This window comes from Procambarus clarkii, chromosome 94, assembly GCF_040958095.1.
Source record: "Procambarus clarkii isolate CNS0578487 chromosome 94, FALCON_Pclarkii_2.0, whole genome shotgun sequence".
Taxonomy (NCBI): domain Eukaryota; kingdom Metazoa; phylum Arthropoda; class Malacostraca; order Decapoda; family Cambaridae; genus Procambarus; species Procambarus clarkii.
In genome coordinates this window covers 5,690,015-5,711,600 of record NC_091243.1, presented here as the reverse complement: position 1 = coordinate 5,711,600, position 21,586 = coordinate 5,690,015, and the positions used below count along the sequence as shown (strand labels likewise).

The 21,586-nt window shown below is 39.1% G+C and overlaps 2 protein-coding genes across 2 annotated transcripts; one reads left to right on the top strand and one right to left on the bottom strand.

Annotated features, from left to right (window-relative positions):
• LOC123747293 (selenoprotein M-like) lies at positions 1 to 7,438 on the top strand. The gene is made up of 4 exons (XM_045729389.2): positions 1 to 158; positions 2,930 to 3,000; positions 4,375 to 4,444; positions 6,986 to 7,438. The coding sequence occupies exons 1-4, from the start codon at positions 51 to 53 to the stop codon at positions 7,133 to 7,135; spliced, it is 399 nt and encodes a 132-aa protein (XP_045585345.1). The 5' UTR covers positions 1 to 50; the 3' UTR covers positions 7,136 to 7,438.
• Positions 7,439 to 9,370: 1,932 nt separating this feature from the next.
• LOC123747292 (ribosome biogenesis protein BRX1 homolog) lies at positions 9,371 to 19,473 on the bottom strand. The gene is made up of 6 exons (XM_045729388.2): positions 19,160 to 19,473; positions 17,192 to 17,347; positions 15,136 to 15,256; positions 13,023 to 13,280; positions 12,188 to 12,282; positions 9,371 to 9,613 (listed from the first exon to the last, which is right to left on the bottom strand). The coding sequence occupies exons 1-6, from the start codon at positions 19,262 to 19,264 to the stop codon at positions 9,425 to 9,427; spliced, it is 924 nt and encodes a 307-aa protein (XP_045585344.1). The 5' UTR covers positions 19,265 to 19,473; the 3' UTR covers positions 9,371 to 9,424.
• Positions 19,474 to 21,586: the final 2,113 nt, after the last annotated feature.

Here is a 21,586-nt window from a genome sequence, read left to right as displayed (position 1 = left end):
TGAGCTGAGGTAAGGACACGTTACAGGCAGCCAGTGTGTAGCGAGGCATCATGGCGGGAACTCCTCTCCGCGCTCTCCTCCTCCTCCTCCTAGTGGGCCTCTACCCTGCTGCAGGCGAGGACCTCCAGGAGAAGGACGTGGCCAAGGCCAGGGTCGAGGTAATGTACACTACTAGCCTCATACAATCAATTGGTCATGAACTGAGACAGGGAGAAGAGCTAGGTGGCTTAGGTCAGTATATCGGGGCTGGCGTTCCTATAGTCTGCCTTGCTCTTCACAGTAAAGTTAATAAAGAATTAATTTGGAAATATATTTATAATTATTGACATAATTTTAGTCAAACTTTTACATTAAACTGATGAACGATCATTAATTACCAGTGTTTTTAATTCTACAGTTTTTTTTACAAAAACTAATATTTTACAAAATATATTTTAATTCAACAATTCGGTATGATGGCCAATTAATTTTGGCCTTTTCCCATCCCTATGATCCATAAATGTTCACTTCTCTCTGGTTGTAGTTAGTGATTACATGTGTCATGTGTCACTGTTGACGTGGTATTGTATTTAGGATACTGTAGTACTGTATTAGATATAATTTAGTCCTGCATCTTGTATCCACTATTGTTGCTGACTTGGCGAGGTGGGGAAGGTGTTAAACACGCAGGTGTTGGCTCCCAGCGGTACTGTCAAGGCGAGCAGGTGTTGGTTCCCAGCTCCAGGCTACGTGGCGAGCAGGTGTTGGCTCCCAGCTCCAGGCTACGTGGCGAGCAGGTGTTGGCTCCCAGCTCCAGGCTACGTGGCGAGCAGGTGTTGGCTCCCAGCTCCAGGCTACGTGGCGAGCAGGTGTTGGCTCCCAGCTCCAGGCTACGTGGCGAGCAGGTGTTGGCTCCCAGCTCCAGGCTACGTGGCGAGCAGGTGTTGGCTCCCAGCTCCAGGCTACGTGGCGAGCAGGTGTTGGCTCCCAGCTCCAGGCTACGTGGCGAGCACGTGTTGGCTCCCAGCTCCAGGCTACGTGGCGAGCAGGTGTTGGCTCCCAGCTCCAGGCTACGTGGCGAGCAGGTGTTGGCTCCCAGCTCCAGGCTACGTGGCGAGCAGGTGTTGGCTCCCAGCTCCAGGCTACGTGGCGAGCAGGTGTTGGCTCCCAGCTCCAGGCTACGTGGCGAGCAGGTGTTGGCTCCCAGCTCCAGGCTACGTGGCGAGCAGGTGTTGGCTCCCAGCTCCAGGCTACGTGGCGAGCAGGTGTTGGCTCCCAGCTCCAGGCTACGTGGCGAGCAGGTGTTGGCTCCCAGCTCCAGGCTATGTGGCGAGCAGGTGTTGGCTCCCAGCTCCAAGAGCCTGGATACAGGGGAGATACCAGCAGCACTTAAATCTGCAGATATAGCTGCACTGCACAAGGGGGGTAGTAAAGCTTTGGCAAAAAATTATAGACCAGTTCTACTAACATCACACATAATAAGTTTTTGAAAGTGATTAGGCATCAAATTTCTAGTTTTATGGAAAATAATGAGCTACACAACCCAGGACAACATGGATTTAGAGCAGGAAGATCCTGTCAGTTACTCAACCACTATGACAACTTGGGGGTAAGACCACCTTGGGGAGTAGAAGAACTCCCAGAACCCCATCAAGCAGGCTATGTGGTGAGGCAAGCAGGTGTTGGCTCCACGCTACGTGGCGAGTTAGGCGAGCAGGTGCTGGGTTTCAAGGCCTGCATTAACTTGCTGTAATCGGCAGCATATGCAAGGTTAACAAACGTATTGAATTTATAAATTGTATACACTGACAAGTTGGACCTTTCCTGCAGCTCCAGCTCACTCTTTGTATAGTATCTAGTCACACCCAGACCAAACTTGGAGAAGGTCCCATGGTATACAACCAGAAAAGTTTTGGAACAAAGAGACATGAATTATGGGGATAGGCTAATATAATGTATTATCCCGTAACTTAGACCAGCGACTTAGGGGAGACATGATTACCATATACACAATTCTCAAGGTAATAAATGGGGCAGACAAGGACAGAGTATTTGGATGGGTGGTGCAGAAACTATATATTGTTTCCACCACCGAAGTACCCAGTCGAGTTGAGACAATAGAAAAAATGTAAGCGAAAGAGCTCGCTCAAGGAAACAGAATTCTGAATCTTGTGCAAATACCAGAAGAGGGCATGATCAATCAAATTCAGGCAGGGGAAAGCTCACCCCTTCGTGTGATCGCAAGTATGTACTGTAATTACAATTATTGGAACACATTTAAAGATCCAGGATGATTAGATTACCCTTGAGGTGACTATCAAGGAATGGCAAAACACCTGGAGAGAGCTAAAGGGTGATTATGACATGGAAACCTCTTCAGAAAATGTTGGAAAAAAAGTCATCACTGAACTCTTTTAAAAAATGTATCGAGAGAGCGCACTTTACAGCCTTTTACACAGGCTGTAAAAGAAGTTGACAGATGTTCATATTTAAATAAACACCTGTTGAGTCACTATTGGCCAGTGGGGTGGAAATAAGTTTAGTACAGCTGCAAATGAATTATGAATGAAATTTTCCCCCACTTGGTAACGTTATAGAGCTTCACTAACTCTTAATAGGAGTAGCGCTGAAGGATGTGATGTCTGCACTCGCATGCCCTCTGTTGAGGCGTCTCCTCTTCTGTGACTGCAGCTTATGTCTTGTTATATACCTCTGGAAAATTATTTGAAACGTGCACATTAGTATCTCCAGATATTCTCTTTGTGAATGTTCTTTACAAGCTGATTTCTTTCCATATATAACTGGCCTAACCTACACTATTAACCTGTTGGATTATGGTGAGTGCCTTTATTAGGAAAGCCAAAACTACCAATTCTATCTTTCACTTCATGATATACTGGATAATCCCTATTCTTTACCTTGGTAATAATGTGCTATTTATTTTTTCCAGAGCTGTGGTGGATGACGACTGAATAGGCTCCCCGAGGTGAAGAAATTCATCCACGAGGACATTCCCTTATTGTATCCTTTTAATTCTTAATTTCTGTGTACAGTACAATGAAAACTACTTCATTAAGGCACTTTGTTTAGTTTTATTAATTCATACTGTTAAAAAAACTCCCTTAACATACAGTACTACAGTACTGTGTATGTGAAGGGAATCTCTTTAGATATTTATTCGGCACATTGGTTCTGTCTGGTAGCTGTATTTTTAATGTTTGCAAATCACCACAATGGTGCTTCAAATGCTAAATTTGTAAGAGACTTCCTGACTTCCAGGACGAGCGTGTCTTGCTTTCCGACCGCCCCTCGCGGTCGCCTGTCCCTCAATGGAATTCTTGGTGACTCGGATACTTTTGATATCGTTCGCCTTATGCGTTTTTGTTCTCGTATTGGCATCCTTGGTGATATTTAGCGCCCTCAGATTATTCCGCACATTTGATGCTGCTACATAGCCTTCCCGGTTTGGTGCCTTCTTTTGATAATTACTTACTTGTAAGAGACTTGAAGCATTCTCCCATTTTAGTGGTCAACCCTTAAACTGTTAAATAGCAAACATCCCCAGGACGCTCGAGAAAAAATTGTTCCGAAAAAAATATAATTTTTTCTTATGACATTGTTAATTAGCCTTCAGGAAGCACAAAAATCCAAATAAAAAGTCTGTAGCTCTTGTGGTTTAGCTGTAGTGGCCTGGAGAAGTTGCATAGTTTTAGTTGAGCTGCTGCATAGGAATAACTGTTGATTTACTGTATTTTCATTGTTTCTCAATTTATTAATTTAGTCTTTTCATGCTAACAGGTTGTATTTGTATGTCAAAGTTACTGTCTGTTATGTAAAACTTTGAAAATATAAGTATGTATGGATATACAAGTAAAGATATAAAGACACCTACATACTTGTTCATAAAAATACATGTATAAATATATTTTAAGCCTAAATCTTAAAATAGCATATAGCACACATTTTGCCTCGAATATATACATGGTAATCACTCATTTGCTGTTGCTAAAAGTTTAGTGTCTCCTCCATGGCTGTCCTAAACATTCAGATACTGGATGGTGAAGTTGCCCAGCAATGGTCATCATTTTCTTACAAAGGCCCTAGAAGGAAAGTGAGGGACTCAGGATTTTTTTCAAGATGGTGGATGGTTACTGGTGGTCTGAGGAAGCAGATGTGAGCTCTTATGTATGTGTAGGACTATTTTAACTATTTTAAATATGCAAATCATATATATATGATTTGCGTCGTTTTGTGACAGTTACTCAAATCATATATGTATGATTTGCGCTGTTTAAGGGCTAAACTTTAAATTGATCATCAACACTCAATGCTTCAATGTCAAATAAAATACCAAGACAGTAATGTTATAAGTTTGAATCCTTTACTAAAGATCAGTCATAATGTAAGGTACAAGCCTATTGGTGGTGCTCCCCCAGAGCTGGTCCTTCTCAACAAACTTGATCAGGTTAGTTTTCTTGCATATCATGCAGTATACATAAACTAAGATTGGTATGATAATTATAAGGTATTGTATAGAGTAATATATAAACATAAAAAAACACGAAACTGCAGGTCTGTTATTCAATGCGAAACAGCTTTTGTATGTATCTAACCAAAGTCATTCATTCATACATGTTCATGTGGCATTTGTATTTGCATATTTAAATACCCTGTACATACAATCTACATTTTAGACATTCCAGCCATCCCATACCTAGTATAACAACCAGTTATTTGTTCCTTAAACAGAATACTATTTAGTGACTAGTCTTTATAAAAATATTACTTAAATCAACGTCTAAAGTTTGTACCTATTTAGTGTTCTGCTTTGTGCTAATATATTCTGTACCCTTTTATCTATGCTTATTATATGTGCATATTTGTATACAGTACTTCCATCCTGGTCCATTTCCTCTTTGCCTTTCTCAATTCTAAATTTAATAAATTAAATTGAATATTGAGTTTTTTTAATTGATATAAATTATTTTTTAATATATTTGCCGTTTCTAATTCCTGGAGTTTTGTGATCTGAATTATAATGTGGAAATAGGTCCCGAGTGATATCCTGTTAGCAATGATGTCCCAGGAATAAGTGACAGTAGATTGATACTTTCCTTTTATTATAAGTCCCTCAGTGGGCTATTACAAGTCCTACCTTCCTTCCTTGAGGTTACCTTGAGGTGCTTCCGGGGCTTAGCGTCCCCGCGGCCCGGTCGTCGACCAGGCCTCCTGGTTGCCGGACTGATCAACCAGGCTGTTGGACGCGGCTGCTCGCAGCCTGACGTATGAGTCACAGCCTGGTTGATCAGGTATCCTTTGGAGGTGCTTATCCAGTTCTCTCTTGAACACTGTGAGGGGTCGCCCTCGTGGAAATATCATAACCCCTATGTAAAAAAAATTGCAATTATGGGTGGGGGCTGGGAAAGTGACAACTCTCCCTAAAAAGCACATGTACACTGTATATTGGTGAACTGTGCGGTATATATTGTGATTAGAGAGCTACGTGTAAGAATGATTACATGGGTGTGAACCTAGTACAGTATATTGTCATAATGGGTGCTAAATGTAAGAATGATGTACACTAGGTTTACACCCATGTAATGTCCAATGAGAGTATCAGTACTAAAATGTCAACTTTGATAAATGCAAACTACAGTACTGTAATTTATTTTGCAGTGTTGACATTGGAAATTTTATTGTGCGAAAGTAAACTTGTGAATATGGACAAGTTATGGTGGTGGTGTAGAGGAACTTGTGAAATGTGAATGCTGAAGTGGTTGTGTCAGTATTGATGGTGTTGAAGCAGGTAAGGAAACTTGCTAGTGCATAAAGGTGTGCTGGCTCATTTGTGTGGATGAGACTCGAGTGGTAAATATAAGAAAATAGAGCAGTAGAAATTGACAATTTGAAATTTGTGTGGTTGTTAGGGGGATGTAAGGAAGTGTTGTAGTGTGCCAGTCAGTAAGCATCAAGAATAAGGAAAGCATAGCTAATTTGGGCGTGTTGAATGAATGGTATTAATGGTGTATTCCTGTAGTAAACAAGGGTGGGCAAACATGAAGTGGAAGGGGGAAAGCTTACACAGAATATGTTGACCAGACCGAAACGTCGTTGTCCCTTCAACTTCTAGTGTGTGGTCTGGTCAACATACTTCAGCCACGTTATTGTGACTCTTCGCCGCTTACACAGAATACTGTATGCTAAGGGACAAGGCACAGTTAAGGGAGGGAATGTATTTTGTAATGTATGTTAATTCATGAAGCTGTTGATTGCTATTTTTTATCATACTAGTATGTATTTTTGTGCTTGAAGTTATAATATTTCTTTAAATTCCAACACTTGTTTCTTGGCTAATGTCTCAACATCCCATAAAAGTCACAGAACAAAATTAAAAGTAGAAATCTGAACTATTGAGTTGGACAAACTGGAAAACTGTTTTATTCCTTGTGTTGTTTTGACACACTAACCTAACCTTCCTAGGCCTAATACACAATATGAGGCCCAATATAGTACATGTGCTATGCTAGGCCTCTTGAGGTTATCTTGAGATGATTTCGGGGCTTTAGTGTCCCCGCGGCCCGGTCCTCGACCAGGCCTCCACCCCCAGGAAGCAGCCCGTGACAGCTGACTAAACTCCCAGGTACCTATTTACTGCTAGGTAACGGGCATTCAGGGTGAAAGAAACTTTGCCCATTTGTTTCTGCCTCGTGCGGGAATCGAACCCGCGCCACAGAATTACGAGTCCTGCGCGCTATCCACCAGGCTACGAGGCCCCTGTGGCATATTCAAGTTTGTGTATTATCTTCATTTATTTTAAAAGAATTTCTTGCTCGTTAGTATACTACTGTCTAAAAGCTAATTCCGTACGAATTTGTGACTCGACGACCGTCACAATAGGTGTTATCAATACGGGAGGATGGGTTGTTATAAGCTAATACTATTTGCCAAGTTTTAAATAAGGAATTTAATTGGGTTGGAATTTTAATTTTGTTAATTGTATTCAAAGGAAGTGGAACGCATTCCTCTTGAGAAATTTAATCGTGAGGAATGTAACCAGTTGCTGCTGAAGAAAGGTTTCTACAAGAAGACAAAACAAGATGAAGTAGTACCAGAACAGTACCTGGAAGGCCCATACAGGGAAAGGGAAGAACTCTAGATGGATTTAATCACTTAATGTTATTTTGAAAGTAAATTAGTTGTGTGGCATTTTGTAAAATAAGTTAAGTCTCAAAATATAGTTCAAATTTTCTTGGCATTTCGGACAGCTGATTAACAATTTATATATTTCAGGCAGTGCAGATTGAACAATATTATGAACCTAATATGAAGGGGGTGGTGTAAAGGACTTAATTGTTCTTGCTGCTCTTGGAAGCAACTAAGGTTCAAGTATTGTTTGAGCATATTGTTCTTGTGAATTCCGAGTTTTGTAGTTTTAATAAAGTAAAAAAAAACTAGATAAGCATTTTTAATCTAATTATACCTGGTATTGCATGTAAATTATTGAGCTCTTCAAAGTTCCAGGTAATATTGAAGATGGCTTAGATGACTACAAATGTGAACTCTTTACTACCTGATCCTCCTCTTGCAGATTAATATAGTGATTTCTCTTGCTTACACTACTATAAGTGTGCTCTGGATCTTAATTTAAGTTACTGGTACTGAACACTAAAAATGGAGGCAATCGGTAAGCAAAGCAGAGGTGTCCCAGTCCCCAGATCAACAGTTTGTTTTACATTAGCATATTGTGCATATTTAGCCATTGCTTAGGTTAGGCTCCGTTGATTATTTATATTTATAGTGGGTGAAGCCATTGGTGTTGTGGTTTGAACAAGTCGTCAGAGAAGCACTTGTTCCAGAAGAGTTCAGACATCATCAGTTGAGTCACGTGTAAACCGTTTAGCACTCGCCCGGCGCTCTGCGAGTGCTTTGGCCTGGGTTCGTATCCTGGCCGGAGAGGATTGACTGAGCGCCAATCCTTAACTGTAGCCTCTGTTCACCCTGCAGTAAATGAGAACCTGGTAAATGATTTGGCATGTCGTATTCTGGGGAAAATTAGGACTAAGGACCTGCCTGAAATGCTATGAGTGCTAGTGAGTGGCTTTACAAGAATGTAAGAACTCTTGTACCAAAAAAAAAAATACTGCATTTAAGAGTTCTAATGATGATTAATTGCCCAAGTTTACTTGCACTAATTTCACTTGGGCCAAATGTCCCACTTGGACATGCCTGGTGCTACATAGTTTTCCTGGTATGGTGCTTTCGATAATTACTTAGATGTGCTTTCACATGCCATGCTGCCTTGAGAACTGTTGGTCCCACCCTCATTATATAGGCAAGACAACAACATCCCTTTAAAGGTGAGCCAATATGTACCCTTTGTACATATAGTAATTCAGAAATAAATTTATAACATGTTCTAGAAATGTTTCTTTCATTAAAAATTATAATAATGTGAAATACATGCAGAGAAATGCTAAAATTGTTAATTAGTTTAAATACTAAAGATGTGTGATTAATAAAATAGGAATTTGTGCAAGCAAAATCTAGAAAAGCGCAAGTCAAAATAGAAAATGGATGATGCAAATATAACCCTCATAGAAAAAAAAAATAAGATACAGCTAGAAATTGAAATAAGTTTATTGAGGTAAAATACACAAAAGGATGAGGTAGCTCAAGCTATTCTCACTGTTAATGATGCAGCTAGAGGTGGACAGAAGAATGGTAGTGCCCACCATTAAGTATGGATGCAAGATATGGACAATCTTAGATGTATTTATGTATGTTGCTTAAAAAATTGTCTTTGATAGAAGTAGAATGAAAAAGTCCACAAATCACGAATGTACCAAGATGGCTTGGATAGGCAAGTAAAGTGCAGGAAGGATACGGGTGGACATGGTGAGCGAGGGATTGGATATGAACAATGCACAAGGTATCTTAAGGGTCAAAACTGGGTGGTTGCAGTTTGTTTGGAATAAATATTTGCATGTACAGTACTGCATATAACTTACAAGGAGCATTACACCTGGCCTTATGAAGTGGTGGTGTGGGCAAGTGTGATACTACTCTATGTAGTGTCGAATATAATGAATGGACGAGTGCTAGTTTTTACAACTTTCACAAAAACTGTATTTACTTTTTTCCTCTTTGATGAGATTCATCCCCAAACCCAATAAAGTGGAAAATAAGGCAACGATTGTCATTTCAAAATTTACACCCATTGTACATATTTTGTTTACATCTATTCATAGCATTTAATTTAAGAGATGATATTAACTTTAAATCAAATATAGATAAGTTATGCGAGAAGATTTATAATAAATAATTTAGTTAACCCACAACTCTCGTAAATGTACAAATACAAATTTGTAATGGAAAAAATAAAAGTACTGTGCATTATATTATCTTTTACTACAAAATCTTTACACAACACAGAAGTATTACAAAGTTAAAACTTTTTGCGAATAAAGAGCTGCTTTTCTCCGCCGGTAGCTTCTTCAGGCGCCTTGGTCTGGAAAACTTCATTGGTGGGGTCACCACGAAAAGGTTGTATTGGAGTTCTTTTCTTAAAGCCTTCCTTCTGTTGCTTCTTGTTTATATATTTATAACCTGCAGCCTTATGTTTCTCCCGTCGTATCTGTTAAAAACAAATCAACTGTGAAGTTTCTTTACACAAGACATTTGGAAAGATTCAACATATGCCAGGTTGGCCAACATAAGAACAGCCTTTGGAAACTTGTGTAAGAAATCATTCAGAACGTTCTATACCACATGTCAGACCAATCCTGGAGTATGCAGCTCCTGCATGGAGTCTGAATCTAGTCAAGCACAAAATTAAATTAGATAAAGTTCAAAGGTATGCCACCAAAATAGTACCCGAGATGAGGGGTTACAAGCTACAAGGAGACAGCGGGAACTAAACCTTACGTTGCTGGAGACAGAAAAGTTAGGGGAGACATTATCACCACAAGATTTTCAGAGGAATTGATAGGGTAGATAAAGACAGTTTATTTAACACAAGATATACACACACACGGGGAAACAGCTGGAAACCAAGTACCCAAATGAGTCACTGGGACATTACTCTTGACACACACACACACACAAAAAAAAAAATTATGTGGAGGCAGACTCCATACACAGTTTCAAATGTAGATATGATAAAGCCCAGTAAGCTCAGTAATCTGTACATCAACAAACTTTAAAAGGTGCAAAGACATGCTACTAAGTGGCTCCCAGAACTGAAGGGCAAGAGCTACGAGGAGAGGTTAGAGGCATTAAATATGCCAAAACTAGAAGACAGAAGAAAGAGGTGATATGATCACTACATACAAAATAGTAACAAGAATTGATAAAATCGATAGGGAAGATTTCCCGAGACCTGGAACTTTAAGAACGAGAGGTCATAGATTTAAACTAGCTAAACACAGATGCCGAAGAAATATAAGAAAATTCACTTTCACAAACAGTGTGGTAGACGGTTGGAACAAGTTAGGTGAGAAGGTGGTCGAGGCCAAGACCGCCAGTAGTTTCAAAGCGTTATATGACAAAGAGTGCTGGAAAGACAGGACACCACGAGCATAGCTCTCATCCTGTAACTACACTTAGGTAATTACCAGTTGATTGACAGTTGAGAGGTGATACCAGAGATGAAGCTCAACCCCCAACAAGCATAATTTATGCAAGTACAATTAGGCAAGTATATATTGTGTTACCTTAACCTCACTTGATTTTGAAGTTACCACAGACAGCATCCCCATGCACTCTACACCAGGCCCAGACTCCTGGAATGCTATATTCATCAAGAATTGTAATAAACCACCATCACAGGATCTAAACTTTTGGACACAGAGCCTAGATACTGTACTGGTGTTATCCTCGACGTACTTAAAACAGCGGACATTACATTTACAATCAACCAGGCTGTGACTCATACATCAGGGTGCGAGCATCTAACAGCCTGGTTGATCAGTCCAGCAACTAGGAGGCCTGGTCGACGACCGGGCCGCGGGTACGCTAAGCCCCGGAAACACCTCCAAGGTAAGGTAACCACTTCACAGAGGAGGTAGTAAAGCAGATAAAACAACAATAAACCAATAGCCCTAACATCACACCATAAAAATCTTTGAAAGTGCTAAGAAGATCACAAAACACATGTAATCACAATGTTTACATAATTCTGGGCAACATGGGTTTAGAATAGGCACTCTTGCTTCTCACAATTGGTATATAACTATGGCAACCTTAGATGCCATGGCAGACTAAACACTGATGTAATACACACATTTTGCAAAAGCTTTCAACAAATGTGACCACTATTATTCCACAAAAATGAAATCCGGGCAAAGTAGGAAGGGGGATCTTTAACTTCTAACTGAACCCAGTGTAATAGTCAACAAAGTAAAATATGAATCATCCACTGAAAAGGAACGTGCTTGCTCTGGCACTTTTCCTCGTTCCTATATCAGATATAAACACGGATACAAACTACAGTACTGTATCATCCTTTGCAGATGACATTTTCATGAGAGTAGACAATAGAGGACACAGCAAACCTTGAATTTAATGTTAAGTCTTTCAGTGGGCTACAAAATAAATGTTGTTTGATGAGGATAAGTTCCAATTACTGAACTATGGAGAAAAACGAAAATATTAAAGCAGAAACCCCACATAAAACACCATCATTGAAAGAAAAAAAGATTTAATAGTAATCATGTTGGAAGACCTTACTTTTAAACAACAAAATTACTGTCACAACTGCAAGAAAAATGACAGGTTGGAAAACAAGAACTTTCCAAACAAGAGATGCCATGCCTGTGATGATACTTTTAAAGACAGTGCTCTCTAGAGCACTAGTTTATAATAAATAAACCGGTATGTGCCAAACTGACAGGTACATCTAAAGTGGAATATTGTTGCACACTTACAGCCCCATTTAAAGCTGGAGAAATTGCTGACCTAGAGTGTGTGCAAAGATCTTTTACTGTGGAATCCACTTGATAAAACATCTAAATTGTTTAGATGTTTTCATCTAAACATCTAAATAGTCAGTCAAGGCCAGAGCCTTGACTATTTTAACAGGAAGAAGCTACATAATACAACAGACAGTATCACTACCCACTGGAAGGATAATATGCAGTTAGAACTATGAACTGGTAACTAACTTTTAGGAGTTGCAAAACTACTTAAACACTACTAGTAACTAACATACCATATTTGGATTTATGTAAGCTGGGTTCTCCCACAGTGTAACGCCTCCAAAGCTGCTATCAAACAGCTTAATGGGGTCTAGGACAAATCTGGGACCTGTAGAAATAAGATTTAGCACATCAGAATGTATTTTATATGCAGTACTCTATTATTTAATTATTAATTTCTCCTCCCAATTTTAAATGTAAGGTAACATAACAGTTGCATTATACCATACAAAGTTACACACTACATATCACACTTGCTCATTAAACCTTAACCCTTAGAAAGTGGCTATTGAAAACTTGCTTATGCACAATAAAAATAAAATAATAAATTTATTATACAATAAATTTATAAGAAGATGTAAGAATAACACAAAAATAAGTGAATATTTATCACTTCAGTGGGTGGAGTCATTTTCTATATTTTGGAGGCATAAGCAATATGAAAATAATACTTACTATAGAGGAACAAAAATTGTGCCACATTATGTAATTGAACAATTTTCTTTGTAAAGCCACTAAATTGTACTGAAGTGTTTGACTACAGAATTTCAGATAAATTAATATACAAAATGACTCATAAAAGCTAATTCTAAGGCAAAATGTTTTGATCAGTTTACAGGATAAGACAATATTCCGAGGAAAACAATGAAAGGGAAAACTATTTTAAATATTTAAATTTGAGATCAACAGTTTTCCCAATGTTTAATTACAAGTTCCATGACAATTTTAAACTTTGGCATAATTTCCCATGAAATGTTTATATGCTGAAATAATAATAAACAGGTAATGTAACTTTTCTGAATTCTACAAGACTATGATCTAAAATAACATCAGTGACATAACACTTACCAATCTCGGACAGCTTGCCATCCATTCCTAATATTTCATAGTTGCGGAACCAAATTTTGTTATCCAGGATGGAGAAAGTAAATACATGATCATGAAAGGGTTGACTCTTTGGGTGGTTGTTTGGGGTGCCCAAAGTCTGCACAAAAAGCTCCTTTATCACTGCCCAATGAGGCTCGTCAAAAGCAGGGTCAAAACTCAAGAAGGGTCTTGAACCCTTTAGACAATTGCCAGTCATCTTGAGCTCCTTCATGGTGTGCGCTGAAAGTTAAAAATGTTATGGTTATTTGTTCAGTATTCTTTAATTATACAAAAGTAATGAGTGCTCTCTACCTTATGTTAATCTACATGTACACGTTAGTTTAGTTCATTTATTATGCACCCCATACCCATCTTGTGGGCAGTAGTGGAAAGGGTTACAGAGGCACATAATGGGCTCAGGGACTGAACCCCACAATTCATTTAGCTAAGCAAGTTACAATCTTGATGAGCTAATTACAAAATTCAGTATAAGTCATCACATCATCAATGGGTTCGAGATCAACCACAAGTAAAGTTTCTAAATTAAGCAACTGACATATGTGAAGAGTTAATGTCACAATTGATATGTTTGTCCTGCACACTGCCCCCTCTCCCCATCCAGTGGGCAGCGGTGGATAGGTTACAATCGCTTAGTTACTATCTACAGTTCCATGTTTAAGGAGAGAATGTTTGAGGTTGGAGGCTCGCTAGCCTCGCCCAGCATTGCAGGGGAAATGTCTGGTACAAGATGAACACAGGTGGGTTGAGATAGCCAGAATTCAGTGTCATTGTCACATACTGACCTCCCCACAATTTTTGCACTGCCCACCAAAAAAATATTATAGTTAATATGAAAAATTATAAAGTAGTCTCAAGGCAAATAAATTTTCTAATCATCATACTTTGCCTGTTGTAGCATAAAACAGACAATCATCCCACAGCTTCAAAGGCTTTGTCAACCCCTGCCCCTTTCTCATAACAAAACGTAAACTTAGATTTTTTATGAGTTTACTGTCCCCCCACCCCCCCGTTCTATAAATATCAGAATATTTTTGCATTTTATTCACACATTAGAAACATCCCCTTGGATGTTTGCAAGGTCTGTGTTTATTTTCTTCAGTCAGTCCTCTTCTTGTTAAAATTTCATTTATTCAATAACTTTTCTCACGTGCTAATCTTTTTAAACATATTACGAGTATTGATGTTAGGTTGAACTTCAATGAGCTTGCTATCTGAGAATGTTGTTTCTAAGATTTGTAATGTCCCCGACTATTTTTCATTGTTTGTGAATATCCTATCAAGAGTATTTTTGTTCCTAGTTGGCTCTTATCTGCTGGTTAAGGAATTTTTTTTCACAATCTTGATAGTTCTCTACTTAGGTTTTTTTTTAGGTTGATTACCTATTACAATGTTATTGTTTGCCATTTTACATCTTAGATGGCAAACTGTCTCTAAGGAAGATAATATCCGCTACTAGATTTTATAAATTACCAAGGCTATGTGAATTCCTCAACTGTTGCATCAAACAGTTTGCATATTAGAATAATAATTAGGTTTATTTAATCTACAGAACTTTGATTACTAATGACACCACTCTAGTTACAAATCACTCACTGATGTCTGTCTTTATCCTCCAATCATTAACTTGGGGCTGCTTGTTGTATTTCCATTCTTGACATTTATGATCATTTCTATTTAGGCTTTGGTCTAAATAGATTGAATTTACTGAATAATCCCTCTTGCTTACTCGTAAGCGAGCCCTTTTGGGCTTGTAACCCGAAAAGTTTGTAAAGAGGGGGCATTCGTAAACAGAGGTGTCACTATCTGCATTTCCTTTAGACATTCTCCATCATATACTGTACTTAATAAAATGCAGATGAATAGCCCAAATATTAAAGCTAATTTTTGCAATAACAGAAATTATGGGATATAATAAGGATTATGAGATACAAAATGTCAATTTCATACCAATTCTCTTTATATACAGTAATAAAATCAAACATTAAATGGACTACTAGAAACACTTTACAAAAATCTCTTAGTGAGAAACTAATTGGTCTGCAATACAGTAATTGACACCAAAGATTTCACTTACCATTTAGGACAAGAAACTTGACAGAAGGCCCTCGTGGAATATTGGAGACCCACACGTACAGGTCTTTTTTCTTTTTACTTTCAAAATAGATGCACTTGTTGCAATTTTTCATCTCTGCTATCTATAAGAGAAATTCCATAAATTTAATAATATACAGAGAAACGTCCATTTGTGGAGCCCCTGAAGCTTGAACTATTATAGGAGCCCTTCACAACCAACAATGAGGTCTGGGTAACTATTTTCTTCACTGGTAATGCTCGACAACTGATAACCACAATTTTTTTTTATTTAACCACTACATCTCTTTTTGATTAAATTTGAGATGCAGACCCCGAATTTTTAAGCAATGTAGACTAAAGTTGCTTCTGGGGCTCCTCTGGAATTAGGGCCCCTGAAGCTTAAGCTTCATTAGTTTCACAGTAGATGAATTCCTACATTTATACATACAAAATCTACTCAAGAGTTCATTATCAAATTAATTTACATATATTTTCCTCAACAATATCTTGTGCATTGTTTTCTGGATTCACAAGAGGATCATGCCTGTTCATTAAGAACAAAAGAAAACATGATGTGGTTCAATCATGGTTCAATTAATTACACGAGGGTAATTGAGAAAGCCATTCCCAGTCCTCTATGCTAGCACATCTCTCATGATACAAATAATACACCATTAAGAAATATTCCTTAAAATATAAACTAATTTTTAAATAGATACAATATAATTAAAAATAGACTACAGGGGCATACAACACTTAAAATGTACATACCACAGTACTATGGAGCATCTCTCGAAAGATAAGAAAAAAGTGAGTGTGTGTGTGTGTGTGTGTGTGGGGCGGGGGGAATATTTGTTGGAGGAAAGGGTAGGGAAATTTAGGTGATGGAGGAAAGGAAAAATGGGAGAGATGAGAGGGAAATGAGAGGGAGAGGAAGAGGGAGAAAGGGGAGGGAAGAGAGGAATATGGGGGTGGGGGGAGGGGTAGAAAGAAAATAGGGTATAATGGGGGTGGGGGGGTGGGGGATGAGAAAGTATCCTGGGCACTGCCAGATATCCCTCCTAGTCAACTGTCAGTGACAAAAGGCAAAAAACACAGGACTGACAACTCACGTGAAATGTTCTGAATAAATGTTTGAGGGTGGAGATTACCCTGGAAGTGCCGAGTCTTTGTAAGTACTGTACGTATTAGTGAAACTTCAGTGGAAAAAAAAGGAGTTTCCATTTTTTATGAAACCACCTCAGTCAAGGAAGGGTAGGAGAGGTGACAAACTGAATGTTGCAAGCTGGAATGAGTCATGCAGAGGCAAATTACGAGTACAATACACACGACGAAACTATGCCATTGCTACAGCATTCGAACAAGTTTTAACGCCTTCTAACAAGCTGCAACAACTTTCTAATAAGTTATAAAACTTTATAACAATATGTAACAACTTTATAACAAGGTAACAATAGGGACTGTTACATTGTGCTTTTGCAGGGTGGGACCTAGAATAACCTATTGTGCTCATCCCACCTGCCACCCCAGCTCAACAGAAAAGCAGGAGTTTGCATGCAAGCAAAAAGCAAGAATTAGACAACATACTTTTCCAAAAATCCACTGCTTACGATGTGAGCAATAGTGCTTATTTACTAACTTCTGTAATAACAACACTCCATAACTGGGAGCAGAATAGTCCATACTACTATTACTTCTACAGTACATTTAACATAATACTGTTAGCATATACTACAGTATAAGTAGTAACTTCATATAAATACATATGAGCGATGGACAATTTTCTTTTTTCTTTTTAAGGAATGAAAGTGCATAGGATGTTCAAGTACTGGCAGTAACTGGAGAAGTTATACCAATTTTGTATTGGAAAAATAGGCTTATACCAATACAGTATGGTTTTAAATGCTATGAGCCAATATTGTTCAATCTGGGGTGTAATTATTTTTTCTCCAGTGACTGCATAACTACATAAATTCAATAAAATAAGAAAAACAATAAAATAGCCCCCCCCCCCTTACCTACCATCTCTCTCATAAAATAGAAGCATCTGTATTTACCTCATTAATAACTCTGAGATCATCTTTACGCTCTTTCTTGGACTCAGGTTTGCTGTGTGGCAAGAGAGATCGAAGGTCATCCATCAGATGTCTATCTCGAAACGACATGCCACGAGAGCCAAATACCAACACACGCTGCTTGTTCATCCATTTTCCCTGCAATTTTTAAATAACACAATGATTTTTTTTTTTTTTATAAAAGCATGCATAACCTGGCTCAGGATGGTCCAACTATGGGCCCTTTCTAGTCACAGATACAGAACTTATGTTTTTTATTGAATCAATATCCAGTACTAATATGAGTGTGCGGGAGGGAACAAAAAATCAACGCACAGGTCACATGAGGCAAGAGCTATGACAGGCAGTGTTGGGGGATTAGTTGACTTGCTTTAGGAAAGTAGTTGATTGTATCACACTATACAGTACTGCATTATCCATAAAAAAACATTATATGACTCGGTATTACAATTAAAGATGTCATGCAGTTATCAGCATAGTGAATTTAATCAGAGGCTATAATAAGTCACACAAAATTCATATCTTTCCTTGAAGTGAAAACAAAATTCAGTGACCTGCCACTACACACATCAGGAGGCTCAGTGTTGGAAAAATGCGCCAACATTTCTTTGCACTTAGGAATGATATCCCTTCATTTCCTTAAAATGAACAGCTAAGCAATACACTGCGGAACTCGGTGGCAAGATAAAGACCTTCTTTGCTCCCTAGCATTCCAAAGACATAATAGTCCACTTAGATGTGCTGAACCTAAGTTTACAAGGCATACAACAAAATTCCATGGTTATGTGTACTAGGAGGAGCCTGCCATTGTGTGTGCCACATTGGTGGCTTACGTCATTGGTTCCCAACACTCCCCCATATGGTGCCACTAGGCCATATGTCATTGCCTAGAGCCCAACACAATTGAATATTATGTTCATATCCTTTCCACTACTCTCAATAATTGCAATGGAGTATAACAAACGATCATCAACTGAAACGTGTTATCGAAATAATATATGTGATTTATTAAGTTATTTAGCACACATACTTGTAAAGTATGTATATTATTTCTCTTGTAAATAAAGAGAAACAAGTGATAAACAACCAGTGAAAGATCTGAGTATAAAACAGTGTCAGCAAAGTCAGACAGCGGGTGTTGACAGGCGCCACACCACCTTACACAACACATATGCACTTATTTTTGTTTTTATTACATTTTGCATACAAATTAATAATTCTAAAATTTATTTTTTTTTGTTTTGCTCAAAGTCTGGTATGTCCATTTCTCTGTTACCCTGCTGTCCAAGGGGGTAACCTATTGAGTAAATTACCTCTCTAGCATCCACAAATCAGCTACTTACCTTAGCATTACAATAAATTACAACTTACCCTGATATTCTTATGAAACCCAGAGTAACCCCAGTCCACAAGAAGGAATAGCATACTAACATTAACAGTTACAATGTAAAACACAATATCCAACCAACTTATATTAGACTGACCATGCGGTGTGAAGGACTGACCCTGCGGTGTGGGGGACTGACCCTACGGTGTGGGGGGACCTGACCCTGCGGTGTGGGGGACTGACCCTGCGGTGTGGGGGACTGACCCTGCGGTGTGGGGGACCTGACCCTGCGGTGTGGGGGACCTGACCCTGCGGTGTGGGGGACCTGACCCTGCGGTGTGGGGGACCTGACCCTGCGGTGTGGGGGACCTGACCCTGCGGTGTGGGGGACTGACCCTGTGGTGTGGGGGACCTGACCCTGCGGTGTGGGGGACTGACCCTGCGGTGTGGGGGACCTGACCCTGCGGTGTGGGGGACTGACCCTGTGGTGTGGGGGACTGACCCTGCGGTGTGGGGGACCTGACCCTGCGGTGTGGGGGACCTGACCCTGCAGTGTGAACAGCAGTGTGAACAGCAGTGTGAACAGCACCGTGGCCGTATAAATGCAAAACCAAAGTGAATACCTTTTTCTTGATAGGTTGTTCCGAGTCTCTAACCAGAGGCGGGAGTGGGAGAGGCTCTTCCTGGTTTTCTTGCTCGGAGCGAGCACGCTTCCTCTTGGCCACCATGTTGCTGCTGCTGCTTACTCTTCTTCCTAATTAAGGCCAGCCACGGGGCTAAGCCGCATATCCCCTGCCAATACCGATTTGTTTAGATGATGCAAGTATATTCCCTTAATGGCGTGAGCTGGAGGAAAAGTCTCAGCCCACAAGCGTGGATGTTATATGCTGCTGCTCACTGGCGCTGTTCCCATGCTGGGGCCACCAGTGGCCAAGTCAATCCAAATCCGTCGTTCCTTTCCCATTTACCAACAGCTTTTTCCTTTAGGAATTAACTACCGCACATTGGACTTGGATTACAAAAATACAAATTTTTATTCAGGTAAAGTACATACATACAAGGTAAGATACAAAAGTTGATGGATTTATGGATAGAGCTAGTACATACAATGCCTAAAGCCACTATTACGCAAAGCGTTTCGGGCAGGAAAAACACTTAAGACTAAAACTTAATACTAATTAATTATTTTATTTATTTTTATTTATTCATTTAAATACAAGATACATTTGGTTTGTGAGAGTACATAATATTGGTGTTCTTACATTCTTACAAAGCAACTAACACGCATATCGTTTCGGGCAGGCTAATTAATGAAGTACTATTAATTATTTAATAATATTAATTAATAAATAATAATAAATAATAATATGATGATAACCAAACCACACATCAGAAAATGTTTCGGTCCGTCATTTTTTTTATTAACAAGCTTAGTTATACACAACAATGTTCTACTACCCTATTCTATATGAGATATTACACAGTGTAGATCAAGAACTAGCTATAGGTTCAATTATTATTCCCATCTCACAGGATGGTTAGTCAAACATCGAATCAGGGGGAGAAAATACCTGCCTCAATACAAAAACAAATCAACTATGACTAAAATTCAGGTGAGAACATAAAATATCTATTTGCCTCCACTAGCAAATACTGAGTACAGCACAAGAATATCTTCCAATATTCCTGACTGTATGAAGTAATTACAGAGCTCAAATTACCTAATACCATTAGGTCTGAAGTCACTTATAACAAGGTAATCACAGATATAGTGTCCCAGCTCTTGTTCACATAGTTTACAATTGGAATGTTGACTATTGGGGGATTCATTACCTGCAGCCACCTGCCTTAGATACCGATATCTCAGCCTAATTCTGGCAATTACAATATCACACTGTCTAGTGGATGTTATATACTGCCCGTACATATAATTCTCAGTTCTAAACATGTCATAGCTCTTTATACTCGTGTTTACTGGCCTTTGTGTGTCAGTGACTGCTCTTATGTCTTCCTTAATTTCCTGAAATATTATGGATTTTACAGCAGAAATTGGAATGCCTGCAGCGAGTATATCCAAGTCAACTTCAAGCTTATCACATGCAGTTTTAGCTGACTTGTCTGTGTCATCATGCTGGACAACACCTATGTGAGATGGTATCCATACAAATGAGACTGAAACTCTTGCTCTTTGCATTAATAATGTTGTTTATAATGGATGTTACAACGTGCAGGCGATGGGTCACAATAACGTGGCAAAAGTATGATGACAAGACCGGATGTTACAACATTCGTAGTGTCTATTGTGCATGTTGGATTTTTAAGGGCCTGAAGAGTTAGTTTAGTTCATTTATTATGCACCCAATACCCATTTTGTGGGCAGTAGTGGAAAGGGTTATAGAGGCATATAATGGGTTCATTATGGTTCAGTGGGGTTCAGGGACTGAACCCCACAATTCATTTAGCTAAGCAAGTTACAATCTTGATGAGCTAGTTACAAAATTCAGTATAAGTCGTCACATCATCAATGTGTTTGAGATCGACCACAAGTACAGTTTCTAAATTAAGCAACTGACATATGTGGAGAGCTAGTGTGACAATTGATATGTTTGTCCTGCACACCGCCCCCCATCCAGTGGGCAGCGGTGAATAGGTTACAATTACTTAGTTACGACCTACAGTTAGCAAACCACAGGGCCTGAAGAGTTGACTTTGAATCACACAAAATTACTCTTCCACTGTTTTTCAGTGCGTTAGTGGCACGTTGCAGTGCAGCTAATTCTGCATGTGTGGAGCTAAGCCAGTTATTGAGTCTCACACTTGTGGTCTGTATACATATATTGTCTTAGTATATTCTACAGGCTGCTGCAGTGCGACCCGTTGATATTTGAACAGACCCATCAGTGCAAGCATAGTGCTCCTGAGGCCGTAAGTTATTTATACAGGAATCAATTGTTTCAAGTGGTGTTGCTTTTAGGAGTGCTGGGGTTTCCTTGCTCTTTTTGCTGATGGGTGTGTAAGACACTTGTATTTCAGGGTACAGATACAATGGA